At 37.9% G+C, this 27934-nt stretch overlaps 1 protein-coding gene across 3 annotated transcripts in view; it reads right to left on the bottom strand.

Moving 5' to 3' along the window:
* Positions 1-676: 676 nt before the first annotated feature.
* The window catches only part of furina (furin (paired basic amino acid cleaving enzyme) a), an 87507-nt gene continuing 60249 nt past the window's right edge, over positions 677-27934 (bottom strand). For all 3 annotated transcript variants that reach the window (XM_053512636.1, XM_053512637.1, XM_053512638.1), the window contains exons 7-16: positions 21439-21527; positions 17581-17753; positions 15263-15475; positions 13960-14060; positions 7743-7846; positions 7228-7345; positions 4956-5135; positions 4694-4818; positions 3281-3409; positions 677-1601 (exon numbers count right to left, since the gene is read on the bottom strand). In XM_053512636.1, coding sequence (XP_053368611.1) covers positions 973-1601; positions 3281-3409; positions 4694-4818; positions 4956-5135; positions 7228-7345; positions 7743-7846; positions 13960-14060; positions 15263-15475; positions 17581-17753; positions 21439-21527 — 1861 coding nt within the window. In that variant the 3' untranslated portion in view covers positions 677-972. The remainder of the gene's footprint in view (positions 1602-3280; positions 3410-4693; positions 4819-4955; positions 5136-7227; positions 7346-7742; positions 7847-13959; positions 14061-15262; positions 15476-17580; positions 17754-21438; positions 21528-27934) is intronic.

The raw sequence follows: 27934 nt of genomic DNA, 5'->3' as shown, positions 1-27934 counted from the left end.
TAGAATAATCTACTCAGATTCCCTGTCCCATACAATAGCTGCATTGAGTGTTCACTTGAGCCCTTGTAGTTTCATTCCAAAAAAAAAAAAAAAAAAAAAAAAAAATTACTGACGAAACAAAACTCACTGCGCCCGCATATGATATAAAGACGAATGAAACTAACATTGCAAGGAAGTTAAACTGCCTTTTTTCTTCTCAGTGTTTGTCAGCTCAATACAGAGAAACCCTGCTAGACTTTCTCAGAAGGCCTCAAATGAAAAGTTTATTTCAGAGCAGTACGGAACAACTACCTCCAGGGAGTCTGAAAGAGAGCACGAGGTTACAGCAATATAAACTGCCTTCAAGTAAAAGAAGAAAAAAAAAAAAACAATGGACTATGCATCTGAAATTCTCTGTAGAGGAATTATGATTGGGGTCTGCATCATGAATCTGTGTATGCATTAGAAATTAAACCACGCTTGGCTCAAAAACTTCCAAAAGAAAAAAATTGCACTGTCTTTTTAAACGGCCCAGAGCATAAGAATAAGATTCACCTTTTTCCTTTTATAGTAAATTAAATCATCTGTTATTATTTGGTCAGATTGGAAACAACTGATATACATCATAATAGGATTTTCTCCTTAGATTTTATTGGGCAACATGTAGTGAAACTGAAATTAAGAGGAAGAGACTAAATGACAATCACTCTGTTTTATTGTGTTTTTGGACAATCCTGCTGGCAAGTCTGGGATAAAAAATTGTCTTATCCCACAGCGAATCGTCCATGGAGGCTTGCCTTTAGAGGCACTGAGGCCAGGTGAGCCAAAAAAAAGAAAAAGGTGTTCAAAGCAGCCCTGACATTAGAGCTCACCACTATGGAAAAATATTAAATACAGCAGGATCAAACCCAAAGAAATAAAGAGGAGACAAGCCTGAAAAAGAAAGAAAATAACTGAGAAAAAGTTAGATAGCAAATGTGTATTGGGATAGGGTTAAAGAGCACTTTGTGTTTTGATGAAGGCAGTTCTCTCATTGTGGACGTCAAACTCATCGGTCTCAGACTCTGAGTTACCCCCGTCTTCGTTCCAAACGCTCGGGATTCCCTTGTAGGAAATGATGTCGCTGCGTGCCATGCCTAGGCCGAAGCTGGCACGCATCACTGAGCCCACTCCACCACCAGAATTGTACACTTTATTGAGGTTATACGAGCGGAACTGGAGCAGGCCAAACACCACTACAAAGGTGGATACAATAAAGGCACAGCTGAGCACTGCGACAATGGCAGGCAGGTTGGACAATTGCTGTAGACTCATGACAACAGAAGAGGAGCTGTCGTGCGGTCCGAATAACACAGCATCGGGTGATTCACGCTGAATCTGGTTCTGGTGCTGGCAGGTGCCAGTAGTTGGGTCCAGGTGGCTGTGGGGCGGGCATGAAAGGCAGTCTTCTGCCGTTGTACCACTGCAGGTAAGGCAAAGCTCATTGCAGGGCATGCAGGTTGGACGCAGGACAGGAGACACCTCGTTATCTGAGGAGGGATCAGAAGGAGAGACTGGCGTGAAGCCTGGAGGGCACTCACGTACACAACCCTGCTGGTACATGTAAAACCCTGGGTTGCATTCTGCAGACAAAGAAAAGAATATGATCATAAATTAACAGAAATGGAATGCTTGATACACAGAATAAGGAAAAACATGTATGAGAAATTAGCTTTAAATCTGCTGGACACCAACATTACAGAAACAGTAATTTGCTAACACTACAGTACAGTATATTCAGATGAGAACCTGTTGCAGATTCCCATACTAACACTACCTCTCCACTAAATAGCATAAACAGATAAAGTGCCAAAGAAGTTGCCTGTGTATTCTGGCTAAACACTTAACGCGGTCAGTCAAGTTAATTAGAAAACATGACCTAGAAAACAAGGTCCCTTTAGGCTCTTTATCCTTGCAAACAACACTTTTTTTCTGATGTCTAATGTGAGTAAGGCGTTTAACCTCGGTGCCATAAACCCACCTTAACAGACAAGTATTCCAGTTGAAAAGAAAAGAGTTAATCATGGACCAGAGACAGTTTTTATTTCCAGCCAATTCAGAGAGGAATAAATAATGAAACAAATATTGTAAAAATTAAAAAGTCTTAGTGGGAATAACAGCTTTAGACATTTAAAGAGAACCTTAGAACAGCAAACAGATCTGTCATGGCAGACAAGTTCGCTCAGTTACAGTTTCATTTGTTTGTTTAAAACAGCAAAAATGTGGACTGTCTGTCCCTGAGGACTGGCACTCTACTACCTAATCCCATGGCAGATTTAAGGTTAAAAGGAACAGAAATGGTCTAGCACTTCAAACACTTTAGCCTTTTTTTTAAAGCCACAAAGCACATGTTATCAGTAAAGCATTTAAAACCACTAATAGACACTTTATATTTCTTACTTTTCAAAGTGTTTTTTTTTTTTTTTTTTTAGAATATGTAAAATTTGATTTAAAAAATGACAGCGTATTTATTTGGTTGGAAATTCCTGTTTGGAAAAATAGGTTCAGATGCAGAGTTCTTTTTGGGCAAGAGTCACTGCTATCTGAGGTTTTTCAGAGAAGAAAATGTGGGAGAGTCCACATTGTTCTTTCAAAACATTAAGTGAAAGGAAAATAAACACTGGTATCATTTATGAAGAAAACAGTTGGATGACCCACCTTCCTAGAAACGCATGTAATGTTAATGATATTGACGCTGAAAAACTCATTTGTTTTTTTTCACAGAGAAAACCAGAATGTCATCTTGACTTGTTAATTAACATGGGCCACATTTCTTATTATAAGCTTATAATGTACTTGGCTATCAAAGTGCTCATGGGCTGTGTGCCAGGTTAAAATAGCACCACCTATCCATGTGAGACCCAGACTTTTGATGCCCACAAGGCAGACAATACAGACAACCGAAAAGGTATATGTACAAATCCCAAAATGCATCGAGGCCTTACATTAAATGTATTTACAAAAACATGTTGGTTGAGTTCAACTAATTAGTTACTTATTAGCCTGATAGCGCCTTAGTTATTTGTAATTTGGTACGAATTAGTAAACTTATAAAAAATATTCTGAACATTTAACATGCTATAATTTCCTCTTATCATACCTTTCATCTCTCTCTCTCTCTCTCTCTATGTAAAAAAGTAATCAAGTGTGTATCAGGACACATGGCAACAAAACATGCGGATCAGCACAATAAGCTCTTAGTATAGTAAATACAGATGTTGGCCTGCAGGGGGCACCCTCTCCTCAGCACTGGCATGCTTACCTGTGCAAATTTGACTGAGGTCATACGTTTTACATCCTTCTTCAGGGAGCTGGTTGGAGTCTGGCATGGATGAGCCAGCGGATGCGGAGGCAGTCCCATAGAGAACCAGCGTGAACTGAGTCAGAGTGCCTGAGAGACAAGACGTGAAAAAGTGGTTTGTTCATACAGAGGAAAACTGTAACGTCTGCTATTACACAGTATGATTTGCCCGTACAAATCATTACTGTCGAATTCTTTAGTAAACAAGCTGTTGTTAAAACAGTTAAAGGTTAATATGCAGCACTGTGGTAGAGTGTACTAATTAACAGAATACAAAGCGTTTTAAAATGTTTATTTAAGAAAACAGACTGTTAATGTTAAGGTGATTTCTTCCACCTAATTTAACTCGGCACCATTAAAATTAGTTATTGTTGACTGTTAAAAGTCCACAGCTTGCTAAATCAGGCTAATACAATCAATGCAGATGAATTATTCACACTATGGATGGTGTAGTCAAGTAAAACACACACGTGTTGAACAACATAAGCAAGGGCCCAATGAATATTTACAGTCTGCTAAACAGGGACAAGGGAAGAGGGAGTCTCTCACCTTGTGATTTACTTTTAACATATTCAATTAATATGATTTACAACAGGATACAGGGAAGGAATACAAGTTCTGCCAACAACTAATAAAACAGACAAAGCAAGATGACGGGAATTAAGGGAGGAGGATGCAGGAAGAACACTCCTAATTTCCTGTGAAGGCAACAGTATTGGGAAGCTAATTTCTCAAAGCAAGATTAACTGCTGGTCTTAATTGCCCTAGCCTAGACAGCATTTTCAGTGTAGAAACTTCCTTCAGACAGCTATCAAGTTAATGGAAAAGCTTTAACCGAGTTAAGATCAATAGGCATTAAAACTGTTACAAGCTTAGTGAAAGATTTTCAAAGGACATCAGGGCAATGCAAAAGGTACAAGAACAAATCACATCCCCAGGCAACAGAAATCCCTGTTTGGAAATGTCAATAAACTGATAAGTCTGTTAACTAAGAATCTGTTAACTGTTTTTATAACAATACATTCCTTGCATTATGTGTGATCATAGTGCAGCCTATTCGCCTCTCCTTATTTAAAAAAAAAAGAAGAAAAAAAATCATAGTCAACAAATAACCAATCAATTATTTTGACCTTGAAAACAAAATGAGAAACCTTGCTACAGTCCAACCCCCCTGTTGTTTATGCAAAAGCCATGGCGCATTCTGCTACAGTACATGCTTCTAGTTACAATTGCAAAGTTATGCAGAGAAGCAGCCCACTGGAACTCCAAGAGTGAGACTCCTCGCTTCAGCTAAAACGTCTGCCCTGCTTTCTGCATGCATTAATTACTGAATAAAATAAAATAAAATAATAAGGAGAGAATATTAAGAGTTACCATAGTCACTCGTTCCGGCCACATTCTCAATTTCCAGAGTCCACTCGCCCTTAGGGTCTTCATCCCATGAGTGGGTGGTCATAAAGGCCCAGTCATTGAAGCCTTCAGAGGAATAATCACGAGGCCTGAAAAACAAAGACATAAAATGTTATATACAATATACAACACACAAACAGTGGATCTGCTAAGAGAAAAGTAGAAAAACATCAAAGCTTTACACATTCAATATAAACAACAAGCAGAATAGTTCAGAACTCCTGACCTGGGGGCAAGCAAAGTCGAACGTGTGCCCTGTGGGCTGATCAGGTAGATTCCCAGATTTCCACGCCGGTTGTAGGACATTGTGAGCTGGGCTTGAACATGTTCCAGAGAGCTCACAAAGTTGGACTTGCCTAAGCATGCATCTACAGTCTTGGTGATGACCAGATGGCTCCCAATGTTCCTGAAAAGAAAAGCACAATCACTTACACATTCATACACACTAAGAGTTCCTGTCATAACAGTGGTGAACGGCTGGACGCTGTAAGTCAGAGTTACTTGTCCTTTCCTTAATTATCCTTTGCTATGCTAATAAAATGAAAACAATGCTGTTCGATAATTGCACAAAGCTGTTCAATAATGCACTTTTAATTGGACTATGATCAGAGATGTGATTCAAATATGAAATTAAGCTCGCCCCACACGTGCACTGCTCCAAAGCCATGGCTATAGTTTTGTTTATTTGCTTCTGAGCTTTTATCAGCTGCACATTTGATCCTTTCCTTTGTTGTCCTCACAAAAGGGAGCACAGCTAAAATCCATTAATGCATTGTTTTCCCAAATCCATGTATAACCTTAAAAACAATACACAACTGCTTTCATATATATATATATGTGTGTGTTCAACTGCTTTGAAACTGCAGAGGAGTTCTGCATTTATATCAAGGTTTCCAACAACATAACACTTGCATCATACAGTCTACAATAATCTATATATTCTCTGCAAGGCACAGAAAAATTAAAATATTTTTTACATTTCCCTTTTCCAAATGACAAGGCTGCTAAGCAACCCAAGTGTAACTGTAAATCATTTCAATTATCAGCAGACAATCTAAATAGTGTCTCACTGGACCACCAACTGCTATTTTCTGGAGATTTGAGACCAGACCAAGTGTTTTTCCATATCCACCACACCCATGACTGAAGGGAAAAAAGAGGGGGAAAAAATCCTACAAGAATTAGAACTGGGCCACTGTGGTCTGGACAATAACATGATATTACAAGGACGTCATCAGGACATGAAAGTCGAGAACAAGAGACATCACATTAAACTTTAAGATCATGATAAGCTCTCCCATTAAAAGAGCATGTTTGTGCCTCTGTAAGCCAGGTACCATGATGTCTATTCTACAAGGCAAGTCCTGTAAAACACTCAACTGGTTGGTACCATTGATTAAAGCATTTATTGACCTTGCCCATCATCCATGAGATTGCAGACGGAACTAAAATTCCTGCACAGATATGTCAAAAACAGTTCAGTGGTTGCAGTCTGAGTTTAATGCTGGGAGGAAGGAATCAATGCAAAGATGTAGAGTAATCACTAAGCTCAGCTGGACCAGATCCAGCAGTGTGACTGTACTAACCAGCATGCTGAACTGGGCTTCATTCCAAAGCCCTCTGATCTCTTCCATAATATGAGGGAATCGTGGGGGAGACGAAAATGCAAAGAGCAGGCGCTCCCAAGAGGGACTTGTGTGTGATTGTCCACAGAGACACGAGTGTGGTATACAAGCTTGTCTGCAAGTAATTATTTTTCTTCAGACATACATTGCGGGCTACCCCCCCCCCCCCCTCCCCCCCCCCCCCCCCTACTGAACATCAAACCCAGTAAAGCAGTTCTGTCTCTACTCACATGTATGTAAATAAGACGTGCAGTCAATCCCACCATAGCATTGCATGTCAGTACAATTCTCACTTCCAATTAAAATTTGGCTTTTTATAAGAAATTCCAAGCAGAAAGATGCAAAGAATCTCAAAGAGTCTCACAAGGCACCACAAGTGAAGCTTGAGTTAGCACAGTTAGCACTCTAAAGCCAAAGTGTCACATCCGTTTTAGGTAAGAGGCCACATTTCCCTTTAGGGCAAAAAAAAAAAAACCCAAGAAGAAAAAAAAAGTAGAACTCCCTACAGGTTGGAAACAGATCTGTTTAGAGTTTACCATTTTTGCTTGCAGACGAAGAATAACCTGTGTTTTTAGCTCATTTTGTGTTGGAGTTTACAGCCTCGTGTTTATTTCTCTGTGTTGCCCCCTAGTGGAATAACTGATTTTCCCCTTTCCTTTTGCTCATTTAAGTTAATTAGGATTCACAAAATGACTTCAATTTAGAACACAGATGTTAGCTCCATTTTGCAGACCCGATTAGAAACTTTATTTGATCAGTCCAGGGATGTGCACTGTAGGCCTGACACCAGTACCATTAATTACCTATCGTTTGTAATAAATATGCTAACTTCACTGAAGCATTGATAAGTGTTGCTTTGACATAAAGACTAACCTGGGCTCAGACAGCATTGGGATGACGCACTTCTGCTGAGGACCTACATTGGTCCAGTTTTTGGCTTGGGTTACAATGGCAGCGGCATCCAGCAGGCCATATCCATACGAGTGGCTTACTAAAGAACAGACAAGGAGAGAGATGTTCAGATATAACATGATGGACATGAACAGAAAAATGAACAAAGATATGAAGACGACAAAAAAGATGGGCAATATAAAAGTGACAGATGAGGAGAAACAAAAAAGAGATGGACAGAATGAGGGCGAGAAAAAGAGAGAAAAAAAATCAATACTGCCGACAGCAAGCTGGCAATTCCAATTCAGTCCAGTTTAATAGGGGCCAGAGCATTCAGCAACATTATGAGACAGGCGAGAAACTGAAACGCTCTCTTGATTTGTATAATACCATTGCTTCATTAATTGGCAACATAGCACACTTGGTGACAGAGCTCAAGTACGGAATAAACAGAGCAGACACCAGACAACAGAAAAGCAAAAGGAGCGTGCCAGTACCTTTTCGTCCGACCCCATTGGTCTTCCAGTCATTAGTGATCAGGTGAGCTGGATCAGATGTTCTTACAACCAGGTGCTGCATATCCCTCCATGTCAGGTTTTTACTGTCAAGACCAAGGAAAAACGAGTATCCGTTAGAGCTAAGGCTTGGCATTTAAATGAATTGTGTTAAGTGGCGGACAGGGTGAAATTTCACCTGTGGTTTTCAAGGCCTCTGCAGGTAAAAAGGGCTGCTTTACTTATTAATAGCTACAGGCAATGACATGTAGGAAAAAGGCATGATTGTATCGTAGTGCGCAACCAGGGGACTGAAAAGGTCAAATCTGAAACATGACACTGGAATCAAGCATCAAGAAGTTACTCTAACTGTCTGGCATTTTGTGATCAGAATTTCAGATAATGCTAGCCATGACTAAGAGTCACAAGTGCATCACAATCCCAGTGAACCAAATGACTCATTTAGGTTGTTGAGTAGTGCTATGAATCGCAAGTGGACTGTCGATTTGATTCGATTTCAGGCATTGCGATTTTTTTGTTATTTAATTTGATTCAACACCACTACTGGTTATTGTCTGATCTGTCTGAAGCAGCTATATTGCTTATAGGTTTTGAAGTACTACTGTTTAACTACTAACAATATCTAATAAACATTAAAATACTGTGTAACTTGTCCTGTTGATTATTTAAATTAAATAAACAATAATGTTTTTTCCCTTTTTTGCAGGTGGCAGTAATACACCAATTGCCCATACATTTAAAAAAGAGCACTTTTGCAAAACAAGTATTTGCAACATGGAAGCGGTTTGTATTTTCAGTGAAATTTTGTGACATATTCTTAAGAAATCTGTCAATTTTAGGCCATTTAACATTTGTAAATGAATGTGAATTGGATCTGAATGGAAAACTCAGTTAATTGAATCGACCAAAAAAACATCAATTCAATTGCTTTACTAATTAACTAATTTAACTAAGTCACAGAGCTCCAGTGTTACACCAGCATTTTACCAGAAGCTAAAACCATCTGCCTTGCTGTCATGTACGTAAAACAAACCACAGATACAACACCATGAAAGGTATAGTGACACTTTGCGGTTAAATGCTACTGCTGTGACGTCATCTGCTTTATGCTGAATTCTTAAATTCTAGTGCAGGAAACATGTCTTACAGTCAACAGCGCGGATATACAGCCAGTATTTTGTCAAGATAAAATAGCTCTGTATGGTCATCAGTTGTACAGGATGTGATAAGTGTGATACTTTACAAAGCTAATGTTTCCACACAAGAAGTACCCATATGAGGTACTGAAATAAAATACTTATTTTCTATATTTGGGACAATCACAGTCACTGTGTGGAATTTATGGTTCAAACGACACAGACTTGCCATGATGTGTCACAAATTCTGATACGACATTTTATATATATATATATATATATATAAATAAAATATATACATACATATATATATATAAAATATATACATATATATATATATATAAAATATATACATACATACATACATATAAAATATATACATACATACATACATATAAAATATATACATACATACATACATACATATAAAATATATACATATATATATATACACATACACGTGGAAAAAGCAATTGCCCCCTTGATAAATCATGAATGAACTGTAATTTTTGGAAAGTTAAATTTTACTTTTTCATATACATACACACACTAGCATAAATACTCGTCGTTGACAGGAAGAGAGTTTGTGGGAATAGTTAAAATGTTAAAGCTAACAATAAGATGACCAGCTTTAATGTAAGCAGTGATATTTGTACAGTGGAACCTTGGATTGCGAGTAATCCGGTCAGCAAGCATTTTGAAGGACAGAAAAAAAACTTAACAAGTGAAGTCTTCAGATACGAGTAGTACGCATGCCCTTTGTCTGCCGAGCATCACGTAATCGCAACTGAGCCATCGCAAATGGCTCTTCTCTCTCTCACGCTGTGGGATTGTGGGTATTCTTTTTTTTTTTTTAAGTTTTTCTTTTCTTTATTTTGTCACTTTTTTTTTTATACCAAAAATTTAACACAAAAAAAAAAAAAAAAAAAAAAAGCCATTGGAGATATTATATATTATTAGCAATAATAATAACCATAAAACCTATAATAATAATAATAATAATAATAATAATAATAATGTCAATAATAATAATAACAAGTTGGGGTTGTAGAGAGCTTTGGAAGGTTTTGGAAATGGTGGAGAACAATGAGAAAGGCAAATAAAGTTAACAATTGTATTGAATTATAACTAAAGAATAAGAATAAATACTACTACTACTACTACTAATATTAATAATGGTAATTTTTAGGCTTGCCTCTGATCCCTCCATGGCCACCACACGCTATGTCTCATCATTAGTACCGGAGAGGAATACAACGGGGCCCAAAAGCACCTCACCCATTCCTCAAACCCCTAGCCAACCCTAGTCAGCATCTACATGCCTCACCTTCCTTATATGTTTGAAATTATGTTTCAGCTAGTTTGTGATGCATTAAAAAGGTGAGACATTAAGGCAGCCCAGGCCAAGGACCTGGCCCACCCACACAGCCAACCTACCCTATGTATGTGTATATATTTACACATTATTCTTTTTCTCTTTATAGTCCTACTATTATATACATACAAAAATTCTAATTTGATCATTTTAATAGGTGTGTATGTATTTCAGCTAGTAGGTGATGCATTAAAATAGTGAGGGATGCAGGCCAGAACCGGCCAGGGAAAGAGGTCTCTGAGGCGCATGCTCAGGTTGAAAGGGTGGAGGGATACATGACCCCAGCAACCACCTACACCCACCCATATTTCAACTTCGCCACATCAGTTGTGGACATGTATGCCGTAGCCCTCCAGAGACCAGAGGCCAAGGAAAAAAAATAAAAATAATTATATACCGTACTTTCCGGACTATAAGCCGCGACTTTTGTTACACAATTTCAACCCTGCGGCTTATGCAGAGATGCGGCTAATGTATGCATTTTTTTCTAACGGCCGCCAGGGGCGCTCGAGCAGAAAAGGTAAGAGTGAGACATGTGTTGTCGAGGAAGACGCAAGTCACAACCGCTAATAAACACCATAAAAGAAGAAATTTAACGTACGGTAACTTCGCGCGCTTTGTACATGAATAAAATTAGCATAAGCCTACCCTCATCATGGAAAATGCAAAAAGAAAAGCATATGACGCAGCTTTCAAGTTAAAAGTAATCGAGCTGGCCGATAAAGAAGGAAACAGAGCTGCAGCACGTAAATTTCGCACAGATGAGTCGATGGTGAGACGCTGGAAACGGCAGCGGGAAGAACTGGAGCAATGTAAAAAGTCGAAAAAAAAGAGAAAAGCTAAGTTATGTTATTAAAACATTGAAAACTCTTTTTGTGTACCGTCTTTCTTTGTAAATATCCCATGTTTCAATGTGGGCACCTGCGGCTTATAGTCAGGTGCGGTTTATGTATGTACAAAATGGTTTTTCCTTTAAAATATGTACTAGGTGCGGCTTATAGCCAGGTGCGGGTTATAGTCCGGAAATTACGGTGTATATATATATATATATATATATATATATATATATATACACACATACACACATACATACATACATACATACATATACATATACACACACACACATATATATACATACATACACATATACACACACATATAAATAGGTTAACCTTGCTGTTGTTCTCCACTCTTCCCAAAAACCCTTAAATATTAATATTCAAATTAACACAAAAAAGGTGATGATACTTTGCAGTGGTCAGTCTCAGACAAAGAAGGTCAACTGATTTATGACTGCTAGAGGGTAAGGAGAGATGACCAAAAGGGGTGTAATACTTCTGTATTACTGTAAAATAGACTAGATATATTTTCTATTGAAATATAATCAATTAATAGATTTTTCCAGGATGTGATATTTATGGAATTTCTAGATTTCCAGTTCATGAGGATAGTTTTCTTGGCGATTACTAATGCAACTAGGAGTAACTGATTGTTTATGTTATTTAAACTGATTGTGGATATATCGCCTAGTAAACAGAGTGACGGGGAAAATGGGATGTGACATCCCATAGTGATGGATAGTAATTTAATGACATTTTCCCAAAATGTTTTTATTGGAGTACAATACCAAAGGGCGTGTATACGTGTATCTGGGCTATTTTGGGTACAATGTGAACATGTTTCTGAGGTGAATCCCATTTTAAACAATTTTTGTCCAGTTAGGTGAGATCTGTGAAGTACCTTGTACTGTATAAGTTGCAAATCGGGATTTTTTGTCATGAAATAGATATTTGTGCAGATCTGTATCCAGAAATCGGCATCAGGAGTGATAGATAAGTCTGATTCCCATTTCGAATTTGGTAAACTTATTGTGTTGTCTGATTTAATTATCATTTTATATATTTTGGAGAGAAGCTTTTTTGAGGATGATGTATTAACTAATTCTAAGATCGATGGTGAAAGGTCAAGATTAACAGTCCGAATATTGATTTTTGATTGGATAGATGATTTGAGTTGTAGATATTCGAGAAAACTATTACTCCTGATTCCGTATGTCTGGACCAAGTATGAAAAGGAAGCCAGATTATTACTATGAAAGATGTGTTGAAGTTGTGTGATGCCCTTATCAGCCCATTTGCGCATGTTAAGTGGCTTTTTATTAATTGTAAAATCTGGGTTATTCCAAATGGGGGTGAATTTAGATGATGCAAGTGGTATTGTGTATTTGTAAACTGGTGAAATTTCCACCAGGCTTTCAGAGCTGTTGCTATAGTTAGTGATTTAAAACAGGAGTGTTTTTTGATTGTCTGACTTAAAAACGGTAAATCTGTAGTGCTTATGTCTTTACAAATTGTTTGCTCAATATCTAGCCATGTATAGTCTGATGTGTTTGGGTGAATCCATTTATATATATATTGAAGCTGATTAGCCAGAAAGTAGTAGTAGGAATGTGGTGCTTCCAATCCTCCTAGTGTTTTTGGTTTCTGTAGAGTGGACAATTTAATTCTTGGGGTCTTATTTTTCCAGTAGAATTTGGTAATGGTTGAGTCCAGAGATTTAAACCAGCTGAGGGTGGGTTGTATTGGAATCATTGAGAATAACTAGTTTAGTTTAGGGAGTGTAGTCATTTTAATTGCTGATATTCTGCCCATAATGGATAGTGGTAAGTTCATCCAGCGTTGAAGGTCGTCATTTATTTTTTTGAGTATTGGGGTGAAATTCAGACTAACTAGGTCTGACAGCCTTCGTTTTAGTGTACGTGCGCCACTCATATAGTCAACATCCGTGCGCGTGTGTACTGTTTATTGTAACTTTGTAACCATGTGTGTGCAGATGCACGTAAAGCAAGTGTCATTAGAGAGGTTCCTTGTTAAAGATCCAGAGTCTCTCTCTGTCAAAAAAAGCAATGTGTGTGTGTGTGTGTGTATGTGAGAAAGTCATTCTACACAATAGCCCTGTTCCTCCTCCTTCTCCTATACTGCATGCATTTTTGCATATAACACTGGGCTCTCAGTTAAAGTATTTTACATTCCCCAAACTGACTGCTGCAGACATGTTTTCTCTAATGACATTTTTTTGCTCTAATAAAGATATTTAATCTCATAGTGGCGCTTCATTTACTGCTTTTTATTAATGCCACGGTTTTGGAGAACATACGGTATGAAAAAGTGGTTTCAAACTTCCCAGGAAGAATATAGATTGATCTGTCCATTTATCTTTGAAGGTTTAGTTTTCATAGTCCACTTTTCTTTTTCTTTTTTTTTGAAAGTAAGCCATACTTTGTCACGCAAATCAAGATTTCTGTAAACAGCTTTGTGTTCAGCTTTGTGACAGTGTCTGTTGTTCAATGCATTATACAAATATTACATTGGATTGCAAAGCATAAACCAGCATTAAATTTGTTTGGGACTCTACAAAAGCCATTGTCGTAACAGCTGTGCTGTAGCAAACCGCAATATAAACATTATTTGAAATTCAAAAAGCCATCCACTACTGCGCATCATGGCAAAGTATACCTCTGCACTAATGACTTCTTACAAAAATTTAATTTCTGGCCCCGTCTGTTTAGAAAGCACTAAAACAATAATCAGAACAAAGCCACTATATCATAGTTCATAGATTTTGATGGTGTATAATGATACGGTCATGATTCCAGCTGCAATTTTCTGGGGTTGGTCTCACTTACTTGGCTTCCAGGGCGAGGGCTATGATGCCAGCAGCGAGAGGAGCTGAAGCTGAGGTGCCTGTGTGGGAGTCTGTACACTTCTGTCTCAGGTCTGTAGTGATCTGTAGGTAGGTGGAACTGTTTAAGACATCTTTTCATATACAAGAGAGCTCAATCTGTAGAGACTCTAAGCAGTATAAAAACATCACCACAGATGGTTTGTAGGATAAAATAAAGACTGTAGTATTAGTAGAGTGGCATATCTGCATATTGGCTGCATAGCTTCTTCAACCATAACTAAATGTACAACTTCGAGATGTACGAGCTCAGGAAACCTGATGCGTTTTACACATTTAAGGCTAGGAGTAGGATAATTAGCTTTTAGGACTGATGTGGCAGGAGTCTGGAGCAGAGGGGGATGAGATAGCAGTGACAGACAGAAGGAAAAGAAGACTGAGAAAGAATGTGGAATGGTTCATGACAGAGAGGTATCCTGGGATGTGCACTGACTGAGACAGAGCAGCTTGGATTGAGGCTAAGTGCTAAAAATTGCTAAGAAGCTGAATGACAGCTCAGAGACGGTGGATGCAGCAATTCGGTCTCCTTCATTCAAAACGGGGGCATTACAGAGCAGGAAAGAGGGAAAGATTGCCTGTCACTACATGAAAACACAAGCCTGTGTCAAGCTAAAGAAGCCTACGGAAATTTTATTCTTTTTTTTATCCGAGTATCTGTGCGGCTACGTTTTGGAAAAGAAAAAAAGTTACGCTGAGTCATTAACCATTAAGGGACAATGCTTGTGCTCAGAGTAAAACTCTAACAAAGGATGCTGAAAAGAAGCTGAAAAGAATGACAGGGCAAAACCGGTACGATTACAGTATGAGGTTACTTGCTTTGTTTCAGAATGAAAACTTGCAGCACAAAGCTTCAGTCTCCTCACTATAGACAAGGTTTGAAGTTCTGAAAAAGTGCTTTGGCAGGGGATATGGCATAATGAAACACAATACAGACCCTAAGGGCAAACACATCCTCTCTCCTTTTGCTCATCACATCACATGCTTTCCTCATTGCAGGTTCCCACTATCCCCTGTTTTACCATTAACAACTAGAATATAAAATACCATCCACATTTTCCCCCAAAAATGGAAAGCCTTCTTAATCTTTGCCAAACTGCGTTCATTTGATCATCTTCACCACACAATTTAATGTTTCTACAACTACAGGTAAAACATTATAGTTTAAATTGTCAGACAGTCAAGTGACTTTGGTTGGCATGACATTCCTAGTAATATTAAAGGGCCTTGGTAAAGCACGATGGACTCACTATCTGTTTCTCGTTGAGTCCTCCACTGCTGTAGGTGGTGGCGAGGGTGGAGGAGCAGGCCTCGCTGTACCATGGCACGTTGCCGTACTGTGTGCTGCTGCTGATTGAGAGTGTGTAAATGCTGTTGGTGTAGCCGTCACAGTTGCAGTTGTCTTTATCTCGGCCACCGTTACCAGATGCCCACACAAAGATGGAGCCCAGCCCACGACGACCCTGCACAGTAAAATGAATATGCACACCTTAAATACTACTACATACAATATTTCTACTGCAAAGCCTATTTGACGCTGATGTTTTAATAACACTAAAGATTTAATATCTGACAAATATTAAACATTTGAAATCTCCTAGCTCAGATCCCCACAGTGTAATTATGTCTGTTTATATTCTTTAATAGAGAGATTATTAAAAATTTACTAGAAAACCCAGTGATATGCAAGTGACTAAAACTATAAGGAGAATGATATGAGGCATGTTTCAGGGTATATTTTTATATCCCACATGGTTTTCATTTCAACATGCTGTCCCAGGCAAAGGCAAGAAGCATCTATAATTCTATTCAGATGATGTTTGCTCGTTACCTTTGATCAGGCTTTGTTTGTGCAGCCCTCTCCATACGTCATGTTCTTAACAATAAAGCAATAAAAAGCTTCCAATAAAAACAGTGCAAGCCCAGTAAAGAAAAAGTGCAGTGTGCTCTGTGACTTTCTGTCCATGTACACACCTGCTGGACTGCAGGCATCCTATTGCATGGGATCGCCCAGGCTTTAGACCTGTTTGCTTTAGGATTTATTCTCCAAAGCAAATCTCATTTCCTGAAACGGATCCGAGTACTGGCACAAGGCAGAGCCTATGATCTAGCCAGGCGGAGAAAAATTGCAATACGAATGAACAAGGTAATGTCTGGTGTGCTTCATGCCAAAATGACAGGAGAAACAGTGCACAGATCAAAAGGTGAAATGTTTACATTGATTAAAATTCTAGACAATTCAGTACCGATAGTCAGCTTGTGCATTTTTATTAAAAAAATAATGAATCACTGATATCTTAGCGTACACAACTCCCCACAAAATATCAGTCAAGAACACAGTGCATAATAGCGATGAATGTGAATGGTCTTAAAATATATTGAAATTTCATCACTACGTAAAGTAAGAACTTGCTGCTAATAAAAACTCATATCACGTTAATGTGACATGATTATTTTTTACAATGATATTTTTACGATCCACAGGTCCCAGGGGCTCACTGAATAGTTTGATAAGGATGAAAATGATTTAAAACATATGCTATGGCCTTGACAATGACCTAACCTACGGGTTTATTTCAGAGTGAAGATTTAGACAGCGCTCTCTAATATTATCAAAACACCAAGTGAGGAAATGTCTTTTTGGAAGAACAGCACACTTCCAGAGAATGTATGTCAGTGGATATTAAAGCAGCATGTGGGGTAAACTATGGTTAATTAGTCACGGATTTAGACAGTATAGTGTCAGAAACTTCAAACCAAACAGGTGACGAACAAGACCCTTGTATGTTTTTGTTCATACTCTATACAATACTATTGCTTTGAACAGCCCATGTGCTCAGACCAGTACAAAGCAGTTTACAGTGACAGCACTGACCTACTCTGTCCTATTGTCTGCCTGTTGGCTTGGAGCCAGATACACCACACCACCCAAAAAACAGCAGTGTGTGTGTCAGAAACAAGGGCTGGAATTAAAGTGATGGATCAGACCAAAATTTACGCAACAAGGTATATAGCTGCTCAGCCTAAAAATCAGTGTGTACATTTACTCCAAATGTAATCAAAACCTGATTGACTACATTTGGAATAAAGAAGACAACTGCAGAGTTTCTTTAATTACCCCCCACCAGATTTTAAGGTGTTAATTAATTTAAACAAGCGTCACTTTGTCTGATATATCCTTACACGACTCAATCTAATCCAAGCCAGCAATTCTCTTAAATCGAGGGGAGGGGGGGGGGGGCACCTTTGAAAGATGTTTTCCATGGTAACAACTGAAAGTCTTAAAGGTCAGTCTTGGATTTGGGGCAACTATGAATTTTGTAATGTTTACTGCTTACAAGTTAGAACTTGACTCAAGACAAAGCAGTTAAATATTTTTTTTTTTTTTAAAGAGTGTATATAGTTTTTCAAGGATTTTCCCCCCTCTTTTTGTAATATAATTCAGATTAAACCATTAAACCAATGACAATTTGGTTTAAAAAAAAAAAAGAGAGCAAAAGAAAATGTGAAGAAGGGAAGAAACAGTAGCCAGAAGGAAAAGTAGGAAGACTGAGTCAACATCACTGACCTCAGATACACCTTTTAAAAAAGCTTCCTTTGCCAGCTTGGCAGGGCCATCCACAGTTTTGCCGTCATCCTCGGGTCCCCAGCTGGCACTGTAGATATCTATATGCTGAGGGTTGAGGCTGAGGGACTGAGCCTCAACCACATCAGTGACCTCTCCATCCAACATCCGAACACCTGATGATGAAAAAAAAAAAAAATCAGATTTGAGACACATATATTCAGACCATATTCAATTACATTAAAAGATTCTGTCAGGAAACTCTGTCAGAAAGTAACACTTGTCATGCGTGCAAACTGCCATAGAATAAGTGTAAAATTTTTATTTTTTGCTTTATACCTTTGATCATGAATACATGACAGAACCCTGATAATGCCAGAATAATTCAGTTTTTTTCCAGAGGAAGAGGCCACAGACAATCACAAAGACAAATCCTCACTAAACTTTATGTATTTAAAGTTTTCACTACAACTGGGAAAAATCCTGGGTGGGGGAAAACGCGACACATGAAATCAGCAAACATGAAAGACACCAGGGTTCAGCACTTGATGAAAAGAGCTACCAAAGAGAAACTTGAAACAGCTTCAGTGCAATGCAAAATGACACCTGCAGAGATTGCACAGATTATGAAGCAAAAGATCTTTAAAAGAAAAAAGGACAGGGACCAAAATCCTACTCAGTCTCCGAGTTCATTTAAAGGTGATCGCCATCCCCTTTCTTCACGGCTGTCAGGTGTCCCTTTTTAGAAGTCAAACAATAGAGAACGATCTCATCAGTTTCTACTTTTCTATGCAAAGAGAACCTTAATTCTTAAGGGATGCATGGAAAGAAGGCAAGGACTCTCAGTCTTAAAATGTCAGCTGCACTTGAGGTAAATTGATTCTGGATCAAATGTGTGAGAGGTACCTTGTGGGGATAAAACGCTGCAGAAGGCCCTCACAATGCCCAAAAGTTAAAGCAGAGAAAAAAAACGATGATTGTCATCTTCACAACAACATGGCTTTGGTCTTAAAAGTCATGTAGGTAAGGTCACTAAATCTCCCTGCATACTGGCTTTCACAACACCAAACAGCAAGTACCTTCATGTTGTGTGTAATCTCAAAACCCAGAGCTGTCACTGCTACAAGGAAACCAGCAAGTAAAGTAAGAATCGTAGCCAGATATCAAGAACAGACAACCAACACAGTGTGTCTAAAAACCAAAAATCTTTAAATCCCTCAAGCACTATGAGAAAGGTATCCATGACTCCTTAAAGCAATAAACAAGAGATACGCCCTGGAAAATAAAATGCATGACACTGGGACACGGCAGAACTATCCAAATCACTCTTCACATGAAACTTCCAGACGACAACGTTTCTGTTACCAAGCCACATGGAACAGCAGAAAGTCCTCCAAGTAAATGTTTGTTTAATGAGTGCTGGCAGCTAAATGTCTAAACCAGAGCATGGCCTACTCAAGCTAGTGGTTCCCTTAACAGCAGATGGGCTGAGCCATTGCTTTGGGTCAATTTTCCAAAACAGTCCTTCTGTTCTCACTCTGATCTTCTCTTCACATTAAAATTTTCTGGCATCCTATTTAGAAGAGAAGCCTATTAGCTGAAGGTTTCCCCTACAGATGAGTTAAAAGAACGCAATGTATGGCTTTTTAACAGTGGATGATTCTCATTCTGGAAGTTAATAGAAAAAGGAGTTCTGTTTTGCAGAAGTAAGGGATGGAGTGGATAATGAAGCAAGGTTTCTCTAATGGTTTCCCACATAATAGCAAAAGACTGCCACCTTTTTACCAAAAAGGGATAAGCAGGAGCATGAACATATGCATAAGCTTCAAAAGCAGGGAAGTAACTGTTCCATGACCTAAAAGCAGATTGAAAGACGATGACCTGAGATATTCCCCTGCAGGAAGAAACTCACTGCAAGGGAAAAAAAGGACTGCAAAAAGTCTCAAGTGGGGCATTAAACAAGGACAAGTGTAGTGAAGAAAAAAATCAGGCATCTACAGAAGACCGTTTTTAAAGCCACTTTAACAAGCTGCTGCACAAGTTCTTTAGCTATGATTACAGTGAGATGAGAACTTTCTTTTTTTTTTTTTTTTTTGAAAGGAGATTCAAACCTTGCCTCATATTATACCTTCCTCGTCAAGGCAGTCACAGGGCTTGGAAAGTTGCAAGAAAATGCATGGCTCATTTAAAATACGTCTGGATTCTGCAAAAAACTTAGAGCCGTAATTTACATGCAAACAGTGAATACAAATATTTTGCCCATATTTGAGTTTGTTTGTAAAAATGCTCATTCATATGATCAAAACACCAAAAGCATTTTTTTGGTGCTACAGTGTGTTTTTTATTATTTATTTCATTTTTAAACAAACCTAAGTACCAGACACAATATAGCTACTGCATGGGTGGGACCGGAATGACCTCCTCAAACACCCTTTGTTAATGTTACTGAAACCTGTAGAACCAAACAACTAAGAAATCATTGCTGCTTTTGTGTCTTATTCATTGTGGTGTGCCACACCTGCATTGGTAAAAATAGGCTGAAAGCTGCTTAGGGATTACACTGCTAAGCTTTAGTAGCTGCAAGTCAAAATCCAGAGAGTAAGATTTGAACAGTTTCACTCTCGTCCCTGGTGAACACAGACGAATGGATATTATCTACCCAGTGTTGAACAACTCAAAGATTCTGCCAGGTCCCAAAGCAAAAAGCATAGCAGGAGGAGTAAAGAGATAAAATATGCACAGAACAGGATGAATCGTTTAAAAGGATTACAAATGCTTATGCACAAATCCTTGGCTCAGCTGGGGCTCTGCAAGATTCTAATATGGTCTCAAGGCTAGAATTATGGCTAATGCCCCAAACTGACTTTTGCTCTAGATTCAGAAGTACCCCTGGATTCAAATAAATATCTAGGTGTTTCACAAACAAAAATAAAAAAGCGTCATTAAACTCACTATTAGGAATGGATCAATGCTAACTCTGTGTCGCTGATTAATTAATACCACACTCCTTGGCAGAAAAAAAAAAAAGTTGGATACTCTAATATTTCACTTGAACACATTTTGCTTTGATTATGGTGTGCAATGGGGTGGCCAAATCATGTGTTAAAATGATTCCTCATGCTCTTAGAACCACACTTTTACAATCAAAATTTTGAAATATGGCCATGCCACCAGTTAAGAAAAACTCCATTGATGTCATAACCTCATCATTCAGATCACCATTTGACATCATTTTAACGCAACATAATGGTGCTGAGTCTAATCTTGATCAACTGAATTAACCCAAGATCATAACACTGCCTCCAGAGGATTATACAGTGGCTACTATGCATGATGGGTGCATCGATTTATGTGCTTCAGTAGGGTCAATCTGGACTTTTTGTTCTGATAAGTTTCACTAACAAGTGGATTTCTTATGACCCCACAGCTGTTTAGTCCCAATCCTGTGAGTTCTTATTGCATTGTGCATGTATAAATGTTCTTACTTTCACTTTATTAAAACCACCTATGATTTCTACAATAATTCTTTTTATTATGAAACTTCAAAAGCATTTAAGTGATTTTTCATTTAAACTTCCTTCAACTACTTACTTAATGTTACTTTCTTCTACTAAGCTGACTGTTTAGCACTAGCCTTTCAAGGTTTAATAATGTCTTTAGTTACACAAGTTTTAAGTAATTAAGTATGCAATAAAAAAATGATTAAAGAATCAATAATTACATCTGTTGACATTTGATCATCGATTTTAGTGTACTACAGTACATTGATTATTTGTTGCACCCCTAAATCATACACACATTAACAGTCTTTAAATAAAAAGGGAAAAAAACAACAACAAAAGGTTTATTAAACCAACTCACCTCCAATCTTGGCATTGTAGGCTACGCCGACACCACAGATGTCATTGTTGGCAACTGCAGCTACCTCTCCAGCACATCGTGTGCCATGTCTGTCAAAGGAGAAAATAATAGAGGGTAGGGGGAAAAAAATTCATTCCGAAAGTTATTCTGTAAATGCAGTCAATCATTTGACTTAACCATGTTAGATTAGATAGTTATGCACTCTGCAGAATACCATTAAAACAATCAGCCTCATTATTTACCACATTTATTGTAATAGTGGGGGTTGGGCTGATGGGGGGAGGAAAAAGTATGTTGCCCTTGTTTTTATTCTTCAGTCAAAAAAATAAAAAGCAAAGTAATAGAAAGAACATCTTTTAGTTTCTGATCAGGGAAACAAGTGGCAGATTCTAAATTAGATTTATAAAGTCATCGGAAAGCTTTATTTGCACAGCCTACTGCTCATCAAAATGAGCACTTTTAATCAAGATAAGTTTTTTTAGACACACAAATTTTTTTTTTTGTGTAATGGGTTTTTATTTGCCTAGAACGTGCATTAGACAAGCCCACTGTGAAGCTCTTTTTAAGGTCTTTCTCTGAGATTAAAGTATGCGACATTTGCTTTGTTCTCCTGAATCTCGCCAGAATTCACTGTACGGGTCAGTGTACATGCCCTTACATGATGTCCTACTGCTGTCACAAGATGCTTTGACAGACTAATGCAAACATTAAACACATTGGGGCAAAAGGGGATACAAGAGGGGGAGAGGCACTGTAATTAAACCAGCAGCAAAGAATTTTAGTACAGAAACACAGGCAAGATCAGCAAGGCTGGAATTACAGAACTAAAAAATAACTCTCGGTTATGTTTATTTTCATACACAAACCTCTTCATGAAGGACTCACAAGACATCATTTTTCCTGCAGTCTTTGTCAAATGCTCAGGTGTTTTAATGTTTTACTGACCAGCAACATACTGTATTAAAGTGATCAATAAGCCAAATGTAAAAGTGCTTTTGTTCCTTTAAAGTACAGCTTTAATCTAAATACTGAGCTTGCAAGTCCTATACTAGGAAAGTAACTGAGACAGCAGATTTTCTAAGTAAAAAAAAAAAACAAGGCTAAAAGTAAAATATGCCAGACGACTCAGGGAAGTCAGTAACTTCAGAAAAAGAGATGAATTCTAAGAAACTTTAAGGGCACCAATTCTCAGCAAGTGCAAAAGATCAAAAGATGGTGTGAACTCTTTAAGCATTGTCATGGGACAGATCAGCTTAAGACCAAACTGCAGCTTTAATGCTTGCGGATAAGACAAGATAATGAATTTAAAAGAATGTACAGATCATCATACTAGCTGGGGCAGAAAGTGCAGTCAATAAATCAATCTTCCAAATGAACTTTTGTTTAAATTCAGTCTAATAAATGAACAAATAAACTGTGCATTACGGTATCTTTTCGTTCCACTGTGACAACAGTGCGCCTTAGGCAAGAGTTTTCAGTTTCATAAATTAAATGGTATTTTCCAGAGTAAGACAGCCTAAATAATCGTCTATACTTCTGTACAGATTGTGAGGAGCTTGTCACTGGATTTGTGAGATTGCAGGTGCTTGATATTGTACTTAGAATTAGTCAGTGGTTGGGAGAATGACTGCTGTCTAACAAGTCACCTCATTATCTAGCTCTCTGCCTATAGAAAGGCTGCTATTAATACAGTAGAGTGAGCTATTGTACGTTTCCTCTGAGGTACATTAAGCCACTTCAGTGCATTATCATAGAGCTGTTCCTGAACATTCTTGGAGGAGAGCACCAATTGCCCAATTCTGTTTATGCGACTGGCTAGCGTCACACTAATTGACACAGAATGATGGAAACAAGGCCATCATTCCTAACCAGAGAGCACGACTAATTATGCTCTCAAGGACACCCCAGTCATGGATGGCTACACAATTGTCAAGAGTCAAATTTGCAATCTGCCAACAAGGTGAAAGCTTAGACAGCTGCACCCCTCGAGAGTTCTCTATGTGCCTTAAGAAACTCATTTCCTGGTAAATTGAAATCTTCCTAATACCATGCACATTGTACATTGGTGAGTATGTGCTTTATCTGGCAACAAAAAAAGCATGTTTACTAAAACAATACTGTACTGTTTGTAACACTTGTTGTAGCCTGTACATGCTAATATAGATTTTGAGTTACAGATAGCTACCAAAACATGATATGAAGTGCGAAAGATGTGTGTAATGTGACAAATTTATGGGGTGTGGCGATCCATAACATTCAACTTTTGATATTATTGAGTGGTGTCTGAAATAGAGCTTTGACTCTATTGAGATTGACAAGTCAATATATTTAGGCATTAAGATTTTCGACTTGATTTGGTTCAATAGCGCTTATGTTTGTCCAATTTGCCTCCAGCAGCTATATTTCTTACAGGTTTTGAAGTACTAAAACTAATCACAGTATTTAATACACACTGAAATGCCGTGTAACTTAAGTGTTGATGGTTTAAATGGCATGTCTCAAAATAAAGTACTGTAATACACTTTTTTTTGCCAATTTTCTGCTCCACACTCAAACTCACAAACTCAAAAGAAGAAATCTAATCTAAAATCCCCCCACCAAGACCTTTACATTTTACCTTTACCCAAAATTTTGGGTCCATGGCCAGGAAACTCCCCAGACCTCAATCCCATTGAAAACTTGGTCAATAATCAAGATATGGGTCGAAAAACAAAAACCCACAAATTCTGACAAACTCCAAGCACTGATTGCGCAAGAATGGGCTGCCAGAATGAATCAGTCAGAATGTGGCCCAAAAGTTGATTGACAGGATGGCAGGGCAAATTGCAGAGGTCTTGAGTTCAATTAGTTCATTGAAACAATCACCATTATAAAATTAAATGAAAACCTCAGAGTTTCCATGATCCATTCAATTCAGCGCGTTGGACTGAAACAAAATTAAAGATGGTTTTCACTAGTGTGACTCAAAAGGCATGTGTCTGTCCATTTTGTTCCTGTAACTGCTTAAGCTCAATCACATCTCTCCACAGCCCTGAATGTTTTGCATCTCCACTATGAAATCTGAACTTAATAAATTGCTTGTGTTATTTCTTTAGCCTGCATACAATCAGAACAAAAGGCTGTCTGAATGTGATTTGCAGTGCGCCGCCTGTGTGCATGCATTTGTCTGTGTCGTTTTGTGTTGTTTTTTTTTTTTACCCACCTAGTGTTAGAGGCATGTTTAATGCCTGTATAGTATGACACAATTGATGTCCGTATTAGCGCTGGTGTCTTATTGTCAAATCGGGTACATTGATGTTTTGGTCCAGCAATAACTAGTTGTCAGTGTTATAACTAACTGGGAAGCCAAAGCACTCAAATACACCAGGCAAGAAATATTTGGGGGAATCTTCCAGTTCCTGCTTGTTACAAAATCAAAGTCACTGCTGCTTGTCTTTAATTAGCATGTCAGCATGGCTTGTGAAATTTAATGTGCTTAAGAAAAAATCATTTTCTATTCATCAGACGAAAAGAAGAAGCTGGGCTTGATTAAGTTCACATGTTTGTTAGGCCTTGCATCAAACCAAATAATACACTGTTAGTAATTTATATTGATAGCACACCGTCACAAATATAACATTGTTGTCTAAGAGAATTCAGAGAATCTTATTTTTTCACCAAAGGGGCTTATAATTTGCCAAGCTATTTTCTGTAACAAGTCACACAGAGTTACAGTGGCACAAACACCCAGAGCAGAAAAACAAACTGACACAGACGTTCTCTTTAACTCTGTCACTAAAAAAAGAATAGCACTGGGAGTTTCGAAGTAGTTGAAGGCTTCATCCAATAGAAAAGATTGACCTAATAAGCCAATCATGCAGCAGTAACAGTGAGAAACTATTATAGCCTTTATGATTTACATAACAGGGGAACATGTGTCTTCTGAAAATCTATAAACATCTGTTCCTTAAAAGTGCACTTTAAAAGAGAGGAACTATAATTATTGAGCTTTTTAGTTTAATCTTAACATAATGGTCCCAAACTCTTGTCACTTTTTGCCTAATCTGATAATCCACACCAACTAATATTTAATAATTTCAGCATATCCCTAAAAAATTAACTTGACCTTTTCATTCCACCATAAAACGAATTCCAACTCTTTCTAAAATCACTGCACACTCAGCAAAGCAGAAAGCAATGCTCTAATAAGCCCACCACTGTGCATAGAAACAACCAGAAAAAAACAGCACATTAGAAAAACAAAGCCCTACCTTGAATAGCAATCAGAGGACAGGCCCGATCTTCTACGTGTAAAACGCATGAAAGGGCAGCAGAAATGATTGGTACAATGTGCCGCAGAGGTTTTTCATTACTCGACATGGAGTCATTGTAAAACTATTACATTTTCTCATTATGCTGAAAAGATGCAGAACAGGTACGGTCACATCACTTTACACAAGTGAATGGATCCGATATGGACCCCAGCATTAACTGCTCTTTATTTATTAAAACAAACAAACAAAGAAAACCTCACTGGGATGCAAGCCATCTGCCAGTGGCAACTGCGGTAGGTCCATCTGCATTTTTTATTCCTAAAACTGCAATCAGAGCACAGAGGCACAAAAAACCTGCAGCCTGAAAAATTACCGCATGCTACAATTTGAAATTCAGGCACAATGCCACAGCAGAAAGCCCACGAGTGACCCAACATTCCTCGTTATGGAGAGCGAAGAAAAACAACAACATAAGAGGTCTTTGGTAATTTTCATAAAGACTCAGAGATCCTGACAATGTTGCTAAGTGTCACAGAACAGCATTTCAATGTATATTTTATCATATTGGCTTAAAAAAAAAAAGAAAAGAAGTTATGCGGCTTTTGGTTTAAAATGGGTATTGTATTGAGACTCCTTTCTTCAATAATGCTGGACACATGGTCGTTTTAAATTGAATTACATTTTTCTTTTCTTTTTTTTTTTTTTTTTTGCCTGCTGGCTTATCTGAGCCCTGGAGGCAACGGATACGAAGCAAGAACATCACAAATAAGCAAGAAGCAGGATAAAAAACAGCTACAGTATTAAAACGGATTTATTTCCAATGGCAGCAGACTTCCCAATAACAGGGATCAAAGTCATTAAGCTACAGCTCATAAAAATATAAGCTTAAAGATTTTTGCTGAGTTGGTATTAAAACAAACAAACAAAATTATAATACATTGACCCCAGTAGAGTTGTTTTTACACTTTTAAAATGAATGCAGCAGCCAACATGGTACTATAATGAAAAACAGCACGTTTTTTTCTGCTAATGCATTCAAGTCCTTAGTGCTAATACAGTAGGACAGACTAAAACTAGTCTAAATCTTAATAATTATAAAGACTCATGCGAGTACCAGGCATAATAAGACCATATATTCTATCAAAATATTAGAGTCAGCAAACAAACGAAAGATCAAAATAAGATCCATAATTTCTTCATATAGTCAGTTCCCAGTTCCTTTTGTTCCTAATGTACTTGTTCCAGACCCTTTACTTTTTCTAAACAGTAAATTTAAACTTAATTATGAACACACATAGGCGGAATGTTAATATAGTGGGGATAGCAATGTAAGTGGCCTTACACTGCCAGGGTTGAGGGTTCAAGTCCCACTTTCGGGTCTCTGTGTGTGTGTGGATTTTGCATGTTCTCTGATTAGCCTGTGCTGTGTGGGTTTCCTCGGCGTTTCTGGTTTCCTTAATTAGTGTTTCCAAATTGCCCTCAGAGTGTACCCTATCCTACCCAACTCGGTGTGTCCTGAGTTCCCTTGGAGAGGCTCCAGGCTTCCCATGAACCTGTGCAGGATAATTGGTTCAGAGAATGAGTGCGGGTAAGTGAGTGAGTATAAACACATGTTTAGAAACTGATTTGCTCACTCATTTTTGTAGCAGCAAATTCTAAAAAGAAAACTTTGCTTGACTTTCATAAGAAAGGGGCTCTAGCTAGTCAAGATGTCTAGCTATAAAAATTATGTTAATAATGTTCTCAAATACTAGAGAAACTTATGCCACAAATTGATTGTTGGTAATGAGATCTCACTGAAAATCTCACTGGGGCTAGATAATAAATTAACAATTTGTCCACTTCTGGCTTGTATATAGTTATTTTTGTCAATATAAAAAAATACAGGGTAAGTAGATATACAAAAATTCTAAATACTTTTTGTATACATAGTGTTCTACAATTTGTGAGAAAAGAATTATTTTCTGCTTATGCAAAGTCAGGAGGTCTCTTAGGATCAATATATGCATCTTGCTTACATCAGCAGCTGAAAGAGAATAAGGGCAAATATCCTACTCCCTCACTGTCTCTTAGAGCTCTGATATTCATTCTGGACATAAAATACAAAATGAAATTAATATATATATATATATATATATATATATATATATATATATATATATAGAGAGAGAGAGAGAGAGAGAGAGAGAGAGATGGTGGTCACAATTGGCCTCCACGGTACCTAGCTGGACTACAGAGGTTCC

This window comes from Clarias gariepinus, chromosome 15, assembly GCF_024256425.1.
Source record: "Clarias gariepinus isolate MV-2021 ecotype Netherlands chromosome 15, CGAR_prim_01v2, whole genome shotgun sequence".
In the NCBI taxonomy this organism is placed as follows: Eukaryota; Metazoa; Chordata; class Actinopteri; order Siluriformes; family Clariidae; genus Clarias; species Clarias gariepinus.
Note: the sequence above shows the minus strand (reverse complement) of the source record. Positions and strands in the feature narration are given on the sequence as shown.